Genomic DNA, 18414 nt, shown 5'->3' on the forward strand with positions numbered 1-18414 from the left:
TGGGGCAGTAGAGGCAGAAAATTCTGGAAATATTTTGAAGGTGGAGCCACAGGATTTGTTGATGGACTAGAGAGTTTCACCTGGTTCTTGGGCAGATTGGACAAAAGAGTTTGCATACCTGCTTAGCACAGCACCTACCCAGCAAGGGCTCCATAAACGTCCATGGTGGTTAATATCATCACTGGTGCTTGCTGGAATCATAATGCTGCTAGAGCTCGCTGATGCCCTTTACTCCCCTGTAGGTAAACTGAGGCAGCGATTCAGCTGAGGTAGAACTTCACAGGGGTGCCTGGAGACCCCATCTGGCCAAGGACACAGGGGAGACAGAGGCCCTCTCAGCTGCCGCCCTGTGGTCCCTGTGCTGAGACCAGCAGAGGGCGCCAGAGCGCCACTGTCCTGGTTGAGCCAGTCCTGCAGCGCTGACCAGGGAAGGGCCTGCCCCACCTGCCCAGGGTTCATTCATTGACCTTTATTGAGTGACTCCTGTGTGCCCAGCCCTGAGCCAGGCTATGGCTGCTGGAAGAGCTGCGGTGAAAACGGGACACAGCCTGGTCTGACCACCTTCTTTTCCGTGTCCGTCATTTCCATAAGATGGGAGCGGGAACTTACTCTGGGTTATTGGGAGGGAAGGCACAAGGAACGAGCCCCCAGATAGGAAGCTCATTTGGGTTTGAGTCCTGGCCCTTCCTCTTAATTGCTGTGGGACCTTGGGCGAATTACTCCGCCTCTCTGAGTCTCCCACTCCCATGTGAAATGGGGTGACATCCCTGCCCAATGCCCCCCTCCCCACGTCCACCCAAGATTGTTGTGAAGATATAGCAGGACATATGGGTAAGAAATTATCTGACAAACTGTAAAGTGACCCCTCAAGAGGGGCGGGGTGGCAATTTACAGCATTGCTCAGAACCAGAATACCAACATACTCTGAGGGTCTAGAATTTGGACTCTGAACCCTCGGCCAAAGAGAAGTCAACTTTGGCGTCTGTCAGCCACCAGCTGTGTGGCGGAGCAATCGTCAGCTCACCTTTTCAGCTCCACTTTGCTCATCTGTAAAATGGGTGATAACAGAGCCGACTTCAGGGTCCACGTGCAGAGGGGGTGAACCGTCACACGGGAGCCCCTTGTCTCTGTGTGCTCGATGACTGGTCGCCATTATTCACGATAGCATGACCCAGTCTGTATAGATTAAGTCACTCACATTTCCCGTGTTCCTGTTCTCTGAAAAGAGAGGACATTAAGCAGTGTGGGACCCCTTCCCTGCCCCCTGCCCCGTTGAGAAGCAGGAGTTTGCCGAGAGAGAAAACCCCACGGTGGAGTCAGCGCTGTGGGTGGTATGGGGGCTTCCAGAGGCTCAGGAGGAAGGACAGAGGCTCCCCTGGGTGCCGATGCCCCCTGAGCCCGCCCTGTCTCCGCAGGAGAGACCTTCCTCCCTTACTACACGGGCCGGGCCATTGATGGCATCGTCATTCAGAAGAGCATGGAGCAGTTCAGCACGGCCGTCACCGTCATGTGTGCGCTGGCCATCGGCAGGTAGCAGCCCCTGCCCTCCCCCACCCGCCCAGGCCTGCCGCGGGGAAGGAGGGCAGGGCCAGCTCCCCAGAGGAAAAGGGGCCAGGGAGGCCCAGGAAATGCCCCCGGGGAGCCTGTGCCTCAGCTGGTCCCCGTGGTAACTAACAACCCAACTGGCTTAGTTCTGTCCCTTTGATTGAGCCACCCTAGAGCAGCGCCCTTTTGTCCCTACAGATGGCTTCAGTCCTCGGGATTCCCCTTTCACCGGCACCCTCCCACCCCCCTCGGTTTTCCAAATGGGAAACAAGGACCAGCCTTGTCTGTGCTCCTCTGGGAGGGAGAGGGGTCTGGCTGGTGGAGCTGGGCCCTTCACCCACAGTAAACGCAGTCCCCTCTGTGCCCTCACCTTGGGAGCTCCTGTTGGGAACAGGGAAGCCCCGTGGAGGTGCTGGCTCCGGAGAGTGGGCTCGAGGTCGGGGTGCCGCCCAGTCTCTGCCCTGCGAGGGGCCCACGCCTGCCAGCGGGGGGTGGCGGGGGTGGCGGTTGGTTGTCGGAAGGACGTCGTGCTATATGTAACATCTCTTATCTGCAATTAGCTCATTTGCCGCAGGTGTTCGGGGCGGCATTTTTACCCTCATATTTGCCAGACTGAACATTCGCCTTCGGAACCGTCTCTTCCGCTCGCTGGTGTCTCAGGAGACGAGCTTCTTTGACGAGAATCGCACAGGTTGGTCCTCCTGGGGCCTCGGGTGACCTGGGGCTGGGCCCGGCCAGGTGGGCTTGCCTTGCATTGAGGATTTAAGTGGGCACGTCCATGGTCTCAGTCCTGATGGCTTTTCCTGCCATCCAGTTCAGGATGGGGACACCCCGGGAGGCTGGCTTGGGCCTCCGGCCCTGCCTGAGCCCTGGGGAGCTGGCCTGCCGGCTGAGGTTTTGGTGTGAACTGCGGCCACTATAGGACCCTCGCTAGGCCACCCGCTGTCCCTGCAGCAACCAGGCCTCGCCTCCCACTTGCTTGTGGGAAGCACAAGGGCAGGGTCTACCCAGGCCTGTGGCCTGAGAGGCCCAGCTCCTATGGGAGTGAGCAGGGCGGACATGCAGGGCAGAGCAGGGAAGACATTACAGCATCCGGCCCAGATCCAGGCTCTGAGGCAGACCAGCCTGGGAGCAAACTCTTGTCACTAACTTCACCTCTCTGAGCCTCTGTTTTCTCCTCTGTAAGATGGGAACAATAACGGTAGCTGCCCTGTGGGATTGCTGTGGAACTCTTAGCCCAGTATCCAGCAGTCAGTAAAGGGCTTTCTGTTTCTCTCTCCTCCACAGCCCAGATTGTTATTTCTGTGAGGGAAGAGGGGAGTGGTCCCTCTGCCAGTGACAGGGAGGAGACGTGGGCTCAGCTCTGGCTCGGTCACGGCCACGCTGTGTGGTGCTGAGCAGGCCTCTTCCCTTTCCTGAGCCTCAGCTGCCTCCTCTGTGCTCTGGGAGGTGTGACGCTGAAGCGAGATGCTGGTGACAAGGTCTGGGCTCAGAGCAGCCCTCAAGGGGCATCCGCTCTCCTTCCCTCCCCACCCCGCCCAGAAGGTGGGGAAGGTCTGAGCTCCCCGAGGGTCCCCTGCCGCTGCCCACAGTGACCCCATTGCCACAGCGGGAGCTGAGCTGCCTGTGTTCCAGGGGACCTCATCTCCCGCCTCACCTCGGACACCACCATGGTCAGCGACCTGGTCTCCCAGAATATCAACATCTTCCTGCGGAACACCGTCAAGGTCACGGGCGTGGTGGTCTTCATGTTCAGCCTCTCCTGGCAGCTCTCCTTGGTCACCTTCATGGGCTTCCCCATCATCATGATGGTGTCTGACATCTACGGCAAGTACTACAAGGTAGGCCCCGCCTGGTCCCCGCTGGGGTCTGAGCCCTGGCAGCTCCTGAGTGACCCCTTAGGCAGGTTCAGGGGGCCACCAGGGGCTAGTGAAGGACCCATCATAAGGCTGCATTTGCGTTCATTCACTGGTTCATTTCACTCATTCAATAAATATTTATTGAGCACCTACCGTGTCCCAGGCACTGGTTTATATCAATGAAACAGACAGGGCCCCTGCCTTCAGGAGGCTTATATTCTAATAAGAGAAACAGACAATAAATAACGATGATGCTAATAATGAAAATATATAATACAGTAAAAGATCATAACTGCTAAGGAGAAAAATGAAGAGAGAGATTGGGAGCATTGGGGCTGGTTGCCAGTTTTAAATAGATATTTCTGAGAAGGTGGCATTTGAGTAAAGAGGTGGACGGCTCGGGGAAGCACATTCCAAGCAGAGGGCACAGCCAGTGCAAAGGCCCTGAGGTGGGAATGTGCCTGACATGTTTGTGGAGCCTCAGAGAGGCTGGTGAGGCCAGAGCCAGGAGTGAGGGGAGAGCAGGGAGATGACAGGGGCCAGATGGTGTCGGCCTTTGCGGGAAGTTTGGTTTTCACTCTGAGTGCAAAGTTTGCTCTCTTTCTATACGTTTATGTCAGGGGGGAGGGCTCAGGCCCCTGGGAGCAAGGCCCTTGCCCACGATGCAGTGATGGGCAGGCAGCAGTCCCCTCAGGCTGCCCCTTGGCACTGCCTCTGTCAGAAGGTCAGCCTGTAAGCTAGGCCCCTGCCTCACCTTCCTCCTGCTTCCTGCGATGGTGGGTGCCCCTGAGCCCTAACGGAGCCAGGCTGGGTTCAGACAGTGTAGGCAGCCCCTCCTCAGTGCTCCAGGCCTGCGGGGGCAGGGACACTCCTGAGCAGGGGCTGGGACACGTGATCAGCTCAGGGTCCCCAGTGTGGTCGGAACCCTTGGTGCCCATGACCTGAGGCCAGCCCCCAGATGGATCCGTTCCCCACAATCCAATGTGTCACCTCTGGCAGAGCTCACCACCCAGGAGGGCCCTCTCCCCAGCAGTTCTGGGTCACCGGCCTCACTGTTTTCCTCCCTGAGTAGAAAAAGTAAATATATGAGTTGGAGTTGGAGCTGTTTCCCTTCCACACCGCCCTTCCTGCCTTCCTGCCCACCCCTGAGAGGGGGCAGGAAACCCTGGAGCTCCCTGCACCAGCCCCACCTCTGCACACACCTCAGGCCCCACCTTTAAGTTCAACCGGGCAGGACCTCAAAGAAGCCCTGTTTAGGTCTCGTACCTGTACCCGAATGTGTAGGATACAGTCATCGCCACAAGCCACACACATCGCCCGCAGCCAGACATGACGCAAGGCACAGGCTGGCTTCTCCCAGGATGCCTGAGTGTACTGCATGCTTCCGATGGCCTGGGCATGACTCGCAGGTCATGGGACATGCCTATGGAGGAGGCTGTCTCAGCCTCCTGGGCAGCCTTCCTGGCTGGTGTGAAATTCTGAGTGTGGTTACTGAAAGCCTGAATAGCGTGGCCCAGGGCGCCTTCTGGAACTCTGTGGACAGCAGCCTGGCGGTCACATACTTGGAACCACTTCTCAGCCATCCGTCTCCAGTTATAAGCACACGATGAGGGCAGATTTCATAGCCCATGGCCTCCACCACCATCTAGAACTTGGCTAGGAGTTCTGGAATCTCTGTGCCAACCCTCAGGCTCTCACCTAATTTAATATATGTTGCTGGATGTAAATGGTGCCTCCTTAATAGTTAGTGTTTCTTGTGTAGTGTACAACCTGAACAACCATCCAGGGCATCCCTGCTCTTATGCCAGCACAGAATCAGGTATTGAGACTTCTTTTTCTCAGAGGATTACCCAAAACTGTATGGTCACGCATAACCTCCTCTGAATACTGGAGATGACCTCGTGATCAGCGCCCCCATGCCTCAGGAGCTAGAGCCTCAGGAGCTCACCCTAAGAGCCCAGCTGGAGTCTGAGTTCAGCAAATCAAGCTAGAAGGGAATGGGGGAGGAGGGGAGCTGGGTCTTATCCCCTTGTCCCTGGAACTCCCTGCACAGAGCTGGCACCAGCTAAAGATAGAAAACACCAGAGAGGCCTGGGGGCTCAGGCAGAGGGTGAGACTGTGTGTTTTGGGGTCTCTTCCTTCTTGTCACGCCTCCCACCCATAGAGGCTCTCCAAAGAGGTCCAGAATGCCCTGGCCAGAGCCAGCAGCACGGCTGAGGAGACCATCAGCGCCATGAAGACAGTCCGGAGCTTTGCCAATGAGGAGGAAGAGGCGGAGGTGTACTCACGGAAGCTGCAGCAGGTCTACAAGCTGAACAGGAAGGAGGCTGCGGCCTACATGTACTACGTCTGGGGCAGCGGGGTACGTGCCCTGGCCCGGGCAGGTCTCACACAAAGATGGGGGACCCCTAGATCAGGACATTAGCCCAGGTCCAGGCATGCTGATGTGACACTTGACTTTGTCCCAACTTTCTGCTTGTCCTCAGAGAATCTTTCTGGAAAGGAATTCAGCCTCTCGGTGCATGTCCTCAAGCAGGGCACCTCCTCTCTCCCTCTCACCTGGGCGTGGGGTGGCAGGGTAGGAGCTTTCTTTTCCCAGCTAGGGAAGCGTCCCTGCCAAGGTGGGGAGTCACCCCGAGGCCAGCTGGGACCCATCCTCGGCCGGCTTCCCTGCAGGTCATTTGTCACAACCACACACATGCCCCCATTAGAGTGTCCAGCTCACTCCCTGGGGGTGAGTTATAGCCCCTCCTGGAGAAGAAGCACTTGGGTCCTGTCACTGTGTGCTGGCCACATCTGGGGGTGGGCTGTTGGGGAACAGCTGGGGTAGGAATGAGGAGGGTTTAGAATTTAGGGGGAGGAAAGAGAGGGTGGTCTACAGGGAAAGCAGGGAATAAGGACCTTCTGGGTCCCCCCAGGGTGGGCCACCCCTCAAAAGTGCCCAGCTAGGGAGAAGAAGGGCCTGAAATCCAGCTCACCTAGCCAAGCCTCTTGGCAGTCTGCCCACCAGCAGGGGCGCCTCTTGCCGATTGTGCAAAGGCACTGTGGCCCAGCCATTGATCTAGTTCTGACCCAGCATCGCTGGCTTGGGATGGGGAGGGGCAAATAGGGACCCAGTGGGTTGTCATGGGTACGCAGGTCCCACTCCTCTCGCAGACCACTCCCCCAGACACCAGAGGGGGCTGGAGGCAAGCACACCCTGGACACAGCCCCTCCTTCATGGAAACACAGACCTCGTCTGCTTTGCCTGGCTTGCTGTGTGACCTTAGCCAGTGGACTCAGCCTCTCTGAACCATGCTCTTCCCAATAAGGAGAAGACTAATAGCTCCAGTTTGGCCTCGCTGAGGCGCTTGGGCGCTGTGTATGTGTGCCAGGGCCTTACAAAGAAAGCCTTGTTCCCAGCCAGGCTCATGGCCTGTTCCAGCTGGGGGCCTTTGCAGGGAAAAACTCCATGGCGAGGGCGGGGAGGGCATGAGTGACAGAAGGGCCCCAGCTTGTGGGAGGCCATCCCTGCTGCAGGCTGGAGTTTCAGTCTGTGGCTGTGAGTGAGGTGCCCACAGCTGCTCTCACCTCCCCTGCAGGGCAGGGGACAGAGAGGCTGTGGGGAAGGTCTGAGCCAAGGCCCCCATGACTCAGATCCCCCTTTCCCTCTTCCCTCCAGCTCACTCTGCTGGTGGTCCAGGTCAGTATCCTCTACTACGGGGGCCACCTCGTCATCTCAGGGCAGATGACCAGCGGCAATCTCATCTCCTTCATTATCTACGAGTTTGTCCTGGGAGATTGTATGGAGGTGAGGGGCCGGCGGGGGGAGGGGGGCCCTGGGGAGAAGGGAGAGGGAAGGGAGAGGGATCTAAATGGGGGTGCTCCAGGGTTCATGGGAGGTGGTATTTCTTTCTAAAGAATGTGACAATACCAATAATACAAATAAAGAGAGTAACACATACAAGTGACAGCAACTCCATTTATGGAGCAAAGTGGCAACGACAGCAATTATTTCAGAAGGTTCTCCGAGCACACTGTGCACGGTCAGTGCTACTGCAGTCCCCATTACCCAGAAAAAGAAGCTGAGGCTCAGAGTGGTTAAACGACTTGCCCACCACGTTCGTAAGGGAACCGAGTTCAGAGGCAGATGGTCTGACTTTATTTTAACCCACTTTGAAGAGTAGCTGCATGGAAAAAGAACAGAGTGGGTTGTTTTTTTTTTTAAATAGACTATGTCTTAATTTGGCTGCCCCCACCAGCAGGTCCCGAGACTAGGGAGCTGGCGTGCTTGTGCGGAAGCTGCCATCGGTCGCTGCTGGAGGATGCTCGGAGTGCTCCTCCGGTCTGCCTCCCTCCCCCCACAAAGCCCTCCGGCATTAAGATTGAGCCTCTGTGTCCTGCAACGATAAAGCTCAAAGATGCGGCAGGGGAGGGGTGGGTTAGCATCTGCCGCAGACGGTACTTCGCGTTAGCTACAGTCATCCATGCAGTGTCATCTGAATCAGCGTCTCGGAATCCGTGCTTCAGAAACATCCACACTAGTGGGCAAAGACATGTGTCCCAGGATGTTCGGTGCGGCATTGTTTATAATGGTGAAAAGTTAGATGCCTGTCAACCAGCGATTGGGTGAATACAGTACATCTGTATTCTAGAAACAGTCCATCTGTGCTATGAAGACTAGGCAGCAGCCACAAAAATCAGGTAGAGCTGTGTGCACTGGCATGGAAAGAACCCTAAGACATGCTCTTAGTGAAAAAGCTAATCCCCGAGTCATAAGGATGGTCTGATCCCATTTGTGGTTTTTTTTTTTCATCTCAAAATGATTTAATTACATACGTGCATGTGTTTGTAAAAGCACAGAGGAAGGACTTGCAAGACACAGTACTCGGATCACCGGGGCCGCCTCTGGGATGAAGCAAGAAGGACAACTTATACACTTGTATAAGCACTTGTATCTCAATAGGAATAATTACATCCAGATATTATGATAATAGCCATAGCTGTGGTGTGTTGGGGGTTTACTATGTGCTAAGCACTGTCTTCGCGGAACCATGACAATGGTACGAATATCACCCCTATTTCATCAACCAGGACCCGCAGTCACAGCTCATAAGGGCCTGAACTTGGGAGCCAGATGTGCCTGGGTTCGAATCCTGGCTCTGCCACTTCCTGGCTGTGTGACCTGGGGGAAGTTACTTGAGCTCTCTGTGCCTCAGTTTCCGTATCACCAGGAAGGAGATAATGATAGAACCTACCTCATAACATACATAAGTACTCAGTAAAATGAGTCATTATTCACACTTATACTTGTGTATATTTTTACCCAAGGAGATGTATAGTATAAATTAAGGGCCATTTTTAAAATTGAAATTTAAAAATTCTGTGACAGCTGAAAGAGGAAGGCCTGATTCCTGTTCTGCCACATTCTGCCTAGTTCATTTAACTTCTCTGTGCTTCCGTTTCCTCCTCTGGAGGGTGATAACACCTACTCTGCTGCACGGTGGTGAGGTTTAGCTATAACACACAAGGCACCAGTACTTTTTATTGCTGTCCTCATTTTTTCATTGTCGTCATGATCTGCTGTACTAGCAGGTGGGGCTCCAGCAGCCTCCCGTGGGCACCCCGCCCCCAGAACTGCTGCTGTGTGCTTGCTCTCTCCTCACTCCCTTCAGCTCTCTGGCACCGTGGCGGGGGCGGGGGTGTCCCAGGATCGGGGCGTCGATGGGTCAGGAACGTGTGTCTACTCCCCCCGCAGTCCGTGGGCTCCGTCTACAGCGGCCTGATGCAAGGAGTGGGCGCCGCGGAGAAGGTGTTCGAGTTCATTGACCGGCAGCCAACCATGGTGCATGATGGGAACTTGGCCCCTGACCACCTGGAGGGCCGGGTGGACTTCGAGAACGTGACCTTCACCTACCGCACTCGGCCCCACACCCAAGTCTTGCAGGTGAGAGAAGACCCAAGCCCCCCCCCCCACCCCCCGGAAGTCATCCTTTCCCTCATCCCATCTCTCGCGCACCTCCTACAGGCCAGGCCATGGCAGTGCAGCCAGGAACCTGAAAGGCCAGGAACACTGAAGACAGATCATATTAACAAAAGGATTCCTGGAGAAGTGCTAGGAAGGCAATAAGTCAGGGGTAGTCTGCAGAGATGGTATTAGCAGTCAAGGAGGGCTTCTCGGAGGAGGTGACATTTGATATGAGACCTAGACAAGGAGCAGGAGCCAGCCGATGGCTCTCTGCAGAAAGAACATTCCAGGCAAAGGAGACAAGTATAAAAGTGCTGCCCAATCCTAGAAAGGAGAGCATTCTGGGTGCCGGTGGTGGGGCAGGCTAGGAAGGGTGCCCACCTGCGTCTGAGGCCAGAGCATATGAACCAGGGGCCCCACACCGTGTCTGCGTGTTCCTTGCAGAATGTCTCCTTCAGCCTGTCCCCAGGAAAGGTGACAGCACTCGTGGGGCCGTCGGGCAGTGGCAAGAGCTCCTGCGTCAACATCCTGGAGAACTTCTACCCCCTGGAAGGGGGTCGTGTGCTGCTGGATGGGAAGCCCATCAGCGCCTATGACCACAAGTACTTGCACCGAGTGGTACGTGCATGGGCCTTTGCTGCCCTCCTCCGCCCTTTCCTTGTCTGACCTTCTCTCCCACGGGCACGCACACAGGTGCAGGAAAGAGGGCTCAAGACACACGTACATTTCAAAGAATTATCACCATTTCAAGAATTGGAACATTCCAGCACTCTCCCCACAAGAAGCAACGTCTTGCCTGACGCTCACGATCGTCATTTCCATGCTTTTCTTTTGTTCCCATCTCTACGCCTCCCCGAACAGCGCAGCTGTGTTTTGCTAGTTTTAAACTCCGTCTGGCTGGAACCGTAACATGTGTATTCTTTGTGTCTTGTTCCTTCCACTCAGTGTTATTTGTGAGGTTTCCAGGTTGAGGCTGTGTTTGTAGTTCACTCATTTTCATTTCTGCAAGATAATCCACTGTGTAAACATGGCACAGTCCGTTTATACATTCTGTTCTTGATGGATATTCCGGTTGTTTCCTGTTTTTTTACTATTACCAGCAATACCGATATGGACAGTTTAGTCCATATCACGGTGCCCATGGGTGGGTAAGTTCTCCCAGAGCCTCACCTTTAGTAGTTACTGCCATTAAGGTGGTTTACTTTTTTTATTATTATTTTTTTTTTACACATTACATTCCCACTAGCAGTGGATGAGAGTTCAGGTTGTTCCGCATTTAAGTTATCTCCAGTATTTAAAGGAGGCTATTCATGACCTTACAGTTTTGAGTAATACTCTCAGAAAAGTAGACTCGACACCTGATCCTCTGCTGGTATAAGAGCAGGGATGCCCTGGACGGTTGTTCAGGCTGCACACTATACAAGAAACACCGACTATTAAGCAGACACTATTTACGTTGTCTACATACATTAAGATATATGAGAGCCTGAGAGTTGGCACAGAGATTCCAGAACTTCTGGCCAGTTGTAGATGTTGGTGGAGGCCACAGATTGTGAAATCTTCCCACCTATGTGTATATAACCAGGGACAGATGGTGGAGAAGTGGTCCCATGTTTGCCCCCACCAGGCTGCTGCCCACCAGAGTTCTGGAAGTGGCTCCTAGAAAGAGCTGTTCAGGCTTTGCAATAGTTAACACACTCAGACACTTAATTTTCTCAGACTGTTAATATTGCCAGTCCTGAATCTGTACCAGTTGGTATTTAGAGGTAGTTCAGTGTAGAGGTCTTTTGCATTTTCCTGGTGACTAAAGATATTAAGTCCCTTTTCATATGTTTATTGGTTATTTGGATTTCCTCTTTTGTGAATACCTTCTCTATAAATTTAAATTTTTAATTTTCATAAACCCAGAGCAGTAAAACTCAACAACCTAACCATATTCCCATATATTCAGAGAATTTCATAACAAAGACCTGAGGTGACTCCACCTCACCTTTTGAACTCCACTCCGTGTCGGGAACCGGCATTGGCAGTTTACTCAATATCCTTTCCAACGTGTTTCCTACCTTTATATACACATACCTATATATAAAGGCACATATGCTTTTTTTAAACAAAAATAGAAATATGATATATATATTACAGTTTGATTCTATGGGTGCACTGTAATCATTTAACCAATCCTGTTTATGGAGAACTAGATTGTTTTGTTTTGTTTTTCTTTTTCCTTTTTTGCTATTTACAGTGTTGCAATGATATCCTCCAACTACATACAAATTCCTAAAAGTGAGACCATGAGACAATAGCTCCTTTCAGTTGTTCTCTTACAGGGAGGGGGCACCATCCAGGGAGGTCCTTGTGGCCTGGGTCTGCTGTGCCCCCTTGCCTCCTGCCAGGGACAGGCTGACTCACAGAGTTACACTCCACGCTCTTTCTCTCTTTCTTTCCAGGTCAGGGGCAGCCAGTAAGCTCCGTCTTGGAGGTCAGGGAGCTTGACTGGGCCCAGAGCGGCAAGCTTAGCGGGGCCCCAGTTTGTTGGTCAGGGAGGCTGAGAGCTTGTGCAGAAAGTGGACTCTGCTGTTCGGAAAGAAGAGAGGCAGCTGAATGCAGCTGCTGGCCACGGGCCCTGATCAGATTTCAGACCCAAGGCTCCCGGCGTCACTCAGGCCCAGGGCTCGCGAGGCTCCTGGTGACAGCTGGATAGACGTGTTCCAGGCCTCTCACAGCCCATCCTTCCTCCTCCGCAGATCTCCCTGGTGAGCCAGGAGCCAGTGCTGTTCGCGCGCTCCATCACAGACAACATCTCCTACGGCCTGCCCGCCGTGCCCTTCGAGGTGGTGGTGGAGGCCGCACAGAAGGCAAATGCCCATGGCTTCATCATGGAACTCCAGGATGGCTACAATACAGGTACAGAGCCCAGAGCATCACCTCCACGGTGCCTGGAGGTCCACCCTCAGGGATGCAGCCCTGAGTTATGCACTGCCCTCTGCCAGCTGAAACTCACATAACATAAACTTAACCACTGTATTTTAAGTGAACAATTCAGCAGCATTTAGTACATTCACAGTGCTTTACAACTACCACCTCTGTTGAGTTCCAAAACGTCATTTTTTTTTAAGACACTTTTTTCTTTTCTTTTTTAAAATTAATTAATTTAAACTTTTTTGGCCACATTGGGTTTTCGTTGCTGCGCACAGGCTTTCTCTAGTGTGGCGAGCGGGGGCTTCTCATTGCAGTGGCTTCTCTTGTTGCAGAGCATGGGCTCTAGAGCGCAGGCTCAGTAGTTGTGGAACACGGGCTCAGTAGTTGTGGCGCACAGGCTTAGTTGCTCCGCGGCATGTGGCATCTTCCCAGACCAGGGCTCGAACCCATGTCCCCTGCATTGGCAGGTGGATTCTTAACCACTGCGCCACCAGGGAAGTCCCTGAAATATTATTATTTAAAAATAATATATGTGTTATATTCATTAATTATAGTGACTTAATTTTATATTAGTAAATAATTTAATAAGTTGAACAATATATTACCTTATAGATTTTATTTAACATATTTAAAAATTTTAACTCTCACAATGGGACTATTCATACAATTCAAAACTAAAAAAATAGACATAACGATATCCAACGCGAAGTTTTATTTCATCCTGGTCTTCACTGCCAGGGCCCCCCTGCCCCCACCCAAACATCTTTCATTATTTTCTTACATGTCGTTTTGGAGTTTCTTTATGCAAGTATGAATATGTATTTTTATTCCCTCCCGCCCTTTTACAGAGAAAAACCCAGCACATTCTATTCTGCCCCCCAGCTTTTTTAAGTGACCTGTCCATATAGATACCTAGAAAGCTGCTCTTTTTTTAACTACTGCATAGTACTCTGTTGTGTGACTTTATAATAATTTACTCAAAAATAACTGATTTCCTGTTTCCTGTTGATGGACATTTGGTGGTTTGTTTCTTTGTTTTTGTTTTTTTTTTTTTTTTGGCAATAACAGTGCTGTGAGTCACTGTGCATGAGAAGGTGAATCTGTAGGAAATATTCACAGAGATGGGTTTGCTGGTCCAAGGGTTGTGCCTCTGTAATTGTGCTCTGTAGACTTGTACAGCACAACCGGATAGACACAGCGGTGTGTGCACGGCAGCACAGGGCCCGCGCCAGCAGTACCTCAGGGAGAGGAGGGAGTGCCCTTTCCCCTCGGCCACACCAGCACAGTGTGCTATCAAACGTGTGGATTTTTGCCAGATTAATAGGTAAAAGTTGGTATCTTGGTACCAATTGCACATAGTTGTAACTTGCATGCCTCTTACGAACAGGGAGGAAGAGCATCCTTTCATGAGGTTTCCAGCCTGTGGCCCTTGTAGCCCCACCTTTTCCTGGGGAGCAGAGCTCCTGTGGCAGCAGGGAAAGGCAGAGGGGGGGGTTGCTTGCTGCTTCCCAGGGCCACCGGCCTCACCTCCCGCTCACTTGCCCCTGTGTCTCTGCCACGCAGAGACGGGGGAGAAGGGTGCCCAGCTGTCGGGCGGCCAGAAGCAGCGGGTGGCCATGGCCCGGGCTCTGGTGCGGAACCCACCCGTGCTCATCCTGGACGAAGCCACCAGCGCCCTGGATGCAGAGAGCGAGTTCCTGGTGAGTCGCTGGGTAACGGGCGATGCTGGGGCAGTAGCAGCTCCAGGCGGCCAGAGCCCTCCCTCCCCCAGCAGACGGCTGCAGGGGCCCTCCCAGGCCAGCAGCTTCCTGGACTGGGCTGTCCCGGAGCTGAGGGCAGGGAGCGGGGGCAGAGGAGGCCCAGGGCCTGGCCACCCTGGCCCAGCCTCTGGCTCGAGGCGTTGAAATTATATGGAATTAGGTTAGGGGTCAGGAGGTGTGGGACATGGACAGAAGCTCCACTCTGCAGCTCATGGCTTGCGCGTGTCTCTTACCCCCTGAGTCTCATTTCATTGGTAAAGAAAGAAGGGCCCCATAGCGTATTTGAAGAGGACCAGCTGCCTCAGTCCCTCCATGAATCATTTACTACACAGGTATTTAACGTGCGCCTCCCAGGCACCAGGCGCTGTTCTAGGCACCAGGGGTTACATTGGCCCCTGCCCCCAAAGTGTTTCCAGTCCAGAGGGGGAGACAGATAACAAGGAGATAAGCATGAGTTCACCCTGGGGCCTGTGCTATGTAGAAAATGGAACAGTCATGTGGGGACTTCCCTGGCGGCCCAGCAGTTAAGACTCTGCGTTTCCAGGGCTGGGGACGCGGGTTCGATCCCTGGTTGGGGAACTAAGATCCCAGATGCCGCACAGTGCGGCCAAAAAAAAAAAAAACAAAAGAAGAAGAAGAAACAGTCATGGGATAGAGAGATTGAGGGAAGGGTCACTACCGTCAAAGAGAAACACTGCTGGACATTAGTTAAAGCTGGGAAAACAGATTTTATTAGTAGCTACTGTCAGTAGGGAAAAGAACTGAGCCCCATTCCTGTGCAGGGGTGACAGTGGTGACGGAGCCTTTCACAGAGAGATTGAGGGTATAGGGAGGGCGCAAGAGTGGGGGACCAGGAGAAACTCACAAAGGGCTGGGCAGTGCAAGTGTGATCTGTCCCCATGGCTGCTGGCCAGCAGTGGTTGTCCTCTACCGAGACTGGGAGACAGGGGCCCTTTCCTTCCCATGATTACAATGAGATGGCATTCAGGTCCCGGAGAAAAACATTCCTGAGTTTTAGGAGATCTGCATATATATATCTCCAGGGGACAGGGGAAGGTTTTACAATTATAAGCCCTTTTTGGTAAATGCTCTAAGAAAGGGAGCTCTGGGGCCCACCATCAGGTGATGTCTAGAAGTCAATTCTCCTGGCAGCACTGGGCATTTAGGGGCTGGGGTCATCCTAGCAACAAGGCCTTGAGTGTGGCCATCTTAGTGCAGAGTTTGGATGGGGTCACACGTGCCAAGAATCCTGCAGTTCATGCCAACAGAACCAGGGTCATCAGGTCCCACTTGAGCTGAGACCAGAAAGGAAAGGAGACAGCCAGAGGGGGGCTGGGTAAGAGAGTCCCAGGGAGAGGGGGCAGTGGGGGCAAAGTCCCAGAGCAGGTCCACAGCCAAGCCCCACGGTCAGCGTGGCTGGCGGTGGGGTGAGGCAAGGACAGAGTCATAGGGGGACACAAGCTCCTCAGGCCCTGGAAAGGAGTTTGGATTGTTTTCCATTAATAGATTTTTATTTTATTTTTTTAGAGCAGGTTTAGGTTTAAAGAAAATTAAGCAGAAAGTACAGAGAGTTCCCGTATATCCCCCTCCCCACACCACGAACAATGTCGCCTGTTATTAACATCTTGCATTAGCGGTACCTTGGTTCCAGTTGACAAGCTGGCATTAATGCATTATTTCTAACTCAAGACCACAGTTCATATGAGGGGTCACTGTTTGTGTTGCGTATTCTACGGGTTTTGACAAATGCAGAATGTCATGTTATGCAGAATAGTTTCACGGCCCTAAAACTCCCCCAGGAGTTTGGATTTTATCCTAAATGGGACAAGAAGCTCTTGGAGGGCTTGGGGCATGAGTTCAACAAGAACTGATTAAAAATGTTAAATCCACGTGGGGAATGGATGGGAGCAGGGCAGGTCAGAAGGAATGGTGGCAGAGGTGGAAAGATGGCACAGAGACACAGCGGGGAGATGGAGCTGCAGGACCTGCTGATGGGTCGGATTCCGGTGATAAGGGAAGGATGAGGAACCAGGTGATGCTGGTTTTGTCGGCGTGAGCTTCGGGGCTGACGGTGAGACCGTTAACCAAGGCCAAGGCTAGGGGAAGGAGCAGGAAGACGAGAAGACGACCATGCTCGGGGCCCCCCTGTCATCCGCCGGGCGCTGCCCTGTGTCAGTCTCTGAGCTCCGTCCCCCGTGGACAAAAGCCAGGAAGCAGGTCCTGTGCCAGCCCTTGCTTTACAAGTAAGGAAGCCTCAGAGAGGCTGAGCATCTACAGGACGCGGTGGATCTGGGATCCCAGCCGGGACCGGGCGGGGCAGTGGGTGGCGGCGGAGACGCCCGTGTGAGCCGGCGCCCTCCTGTTTCCACAGATCCAGCAGGCCATCCACGGCAACCTGCAGAAGCACACGGTGCTCATCATCGCACACCGGCTGAGCACGGTGGAGCGGGCGCACCTCATCGTGGTGCTGGACAAGGGCCGCGTGGTGCAGCAGGGCACACACCAGCAGCTGCTGGCCCAGGGCGGCCTCTACGCCAGGCTGGTGCAGCGGCAGATGCTGGGGCTCGAGCCCGCCTCGGACTGCACAGCCGGCCACAGGGAGCCGCCGGGCAACGGCGGTCACAAGGCCTGACCGTGGGCCCTGCCTCTCCTGGTGGGGCAGAGGCTCCAGTGCCCACCTGGCAGATGTGCCCACGGGGGCCCGCCGGCCGCCCCCGCTGCCCTCCGAGCCCAGGTCCACGGCACTGGAGGGCCAGCTGCCCTGTGCCACGTGTCCCCGCTTCCTGCGTCTCGCCCCCGGTTCCCACCCTGTTCCCCGGGCCACCACCAGCCCCCTGCTGCCATGAACGACCCCCTCCAGTCTGGGCAGTGGAGACACCACTGGTCTCTCCAGCTGGTCTCCCAAGGTTTCTAAGTGAAGGTAGAGCTACCTTTTTAAACCAAGATCTTAACCAGGTTTTTTACTGCTTGGTTCTGATGGGCCCCAATCTCCTAGATTTCAAAAACATTTTTCTAATTGGGAGCAATGATGGGCAAGTTCTAGAGACTTCTGAGCCAGGAGTGAATGACCCTTCCTAGGAGCCTGGGGGATGTCAGGGAGAACTAGGCCTCTACCCTCTGCCCCTGGAGAGAAGGGGCTTCCCTGTCCCGGGGTGCGGGGGTGGGAACACGGGGAGGGGACTTCCTGTCTCTCCCTCTTCCCAGCTCTGTGAGTCAGGCCAAGGGTGGGTGGGGAGTGGAAGGCACCTGCCTGCCCTCACCCCTTCCGCCCTCCCAAATCTAAGCCAGTCTCACTGTGAACCACTACGGACCTTAAGTGGGAGAGTGAGGGGCTGGCCAGGCCTGGCGGAGCCTCAGGGTGTCCCTGGCCCAGCGCCCAGCGCTAGCCCCTCCCCCTGCCCCTCCCATGGCTGGCGGCCCCTTCCCCCATCCACCCTGCAGCTCTGCTCTTCTGAGGCCCTTTGGACGTTTGGGAGTCGCGTTCTCTTCCCTGTCCAGTGGACGGGACACTGGCAAAGCCCAGGTCTGGCTTTGTAGCGGGGTTGCAAGATGTTGGGAGAACCCGGTTAATAAAGTATACTACCTCTGACCCCTGACTTCTGACCTCTTCCTGGGCCGTCTGCCTCATCACCTGGTTAGGTTTCTCCATGCACTAACTCTCCCCCGGCCCTGCCTGGTGTAGTTGTGGGGAGACTTTGAGTGGTCTAGGGCCTCCGCCCAGTGTCCAGGAGCCCCTTCACGTCCCCAGGACCCCAGCGCAGACATCCATGTCTGTCTGTCTGCCTCCATGGGGCTTGTGCGGGATAACAGAGACCTGTCTCCTCTAAATCCCTGGGGCTTCTGTACCTCCCGGGAAAGCCGAGACCCAGCAAATGCCACCTGTTTTTTTCCATCAGGGACAGGGCGCCCCACGCCCACCAGCCCATGGCGCCAAGAAATATTACGCAGCAGAACAGCTCAATCAGAAGAGAGGCTTAGGACGGGCACAGGAAGACCTCCTGGTGGTGCTTCTTACTTGCTGGATTGTGTGGGAGTCTGGGGTCCTGGGAGGGGGGCTGGGCAGTGGCTTTTACCAACTAGTAGAGAAGTATTTCAATATTTTAACTACTGGTACAGTCACACTGCATATACCAGCTCCACGTCTGCCGTGTACCCGTTTTCCTGCCAGTTAAACCAAGGCCTGAGACCCAGACTGTTGCCAGCTGGGTCCCCTGCTTGCCCTCAGGGGCTTGGGCCTGCCTGGAGCATCTCATTTATCCAGGACCCTCTGGCTCCCCACCTGAAGAAGCCATCATGAAACTGAGAACTGGGTCCCACAGCAAGAACCTGCTCGGGCCCAGGCTGGGGTTTCAGGTGGAATCGGAGAGACACCAGGTGCTTATCA

The 18414-nt window shown here is 54.1% G+C and overlaps 1 protein-coding gene across 15 annotated transcripts in view; it reads left to right on the plus strand.

Annotated features, from left to right (window-relative positions):
* The window catches only part of ABCB9 (ATP binding cassette subfamily B member 9), a 38142-nt gene extending 20147 nt beyond the window's left edge, over positions 1-17995 (plus strand). For 13 of the 15 annotated variants that reach the window (XM_073789980.1, XM_073789979.1, XM_073789978.1 and 10 more), the window contains 10 exons: positions 1416-1530; positions 2106-2236; positions 3181-3386; positions 5569-5766; positions 7066-7194; positions 9142-9330; positions 9796-9969; positions 12096-12255; positions 13834-13970; positions 16402-17992. In XM_073789980.1, coding sequence (XP_073646081.1) covers positions 1416-1530; positions 2106-2236; positions 3181-3386; positions 5569-5766; positions 7066-7194; positions 9142-9330; positions 9796-9969; positions 12096-12255; positions 13834-13970; positions 16402-16662 — 1700 coding nt within the window. In that variant the 3' untranslated portion in view covers positions 16663-17992. Of the gene's footprint in view, positions 1-1415; positions 1531-2105; positions 2237-3180; positions 3387-5568; positions 5767-7065; positions 7195-9141; positions 9331-9795; positions 9970-12095; positions 12256-13833; positions 13971-16401 lie in introns of all 15 variants that reach the window. The other 2 variants (XM_073789984.1, XM_073789985.1) reach the window with 2 other exon arrangements.
* Positions 17996-18414: the final 419 nt, after the last annotated feature.

Source organism: Tursiops truncatus, chromosome 13 (assembly GCF_011762595.2).
Source record: "Tursiops truncatus isolate mTurTru1 chromosome 13, mTurTru1.mat.Y, whole genome shotgun sequence".
NCBI lineage: Eukaryota > Metazoa > Chordata > Mammalia > Artiodactyla > Delphinidae > Tursiops > Tursiops truncatus.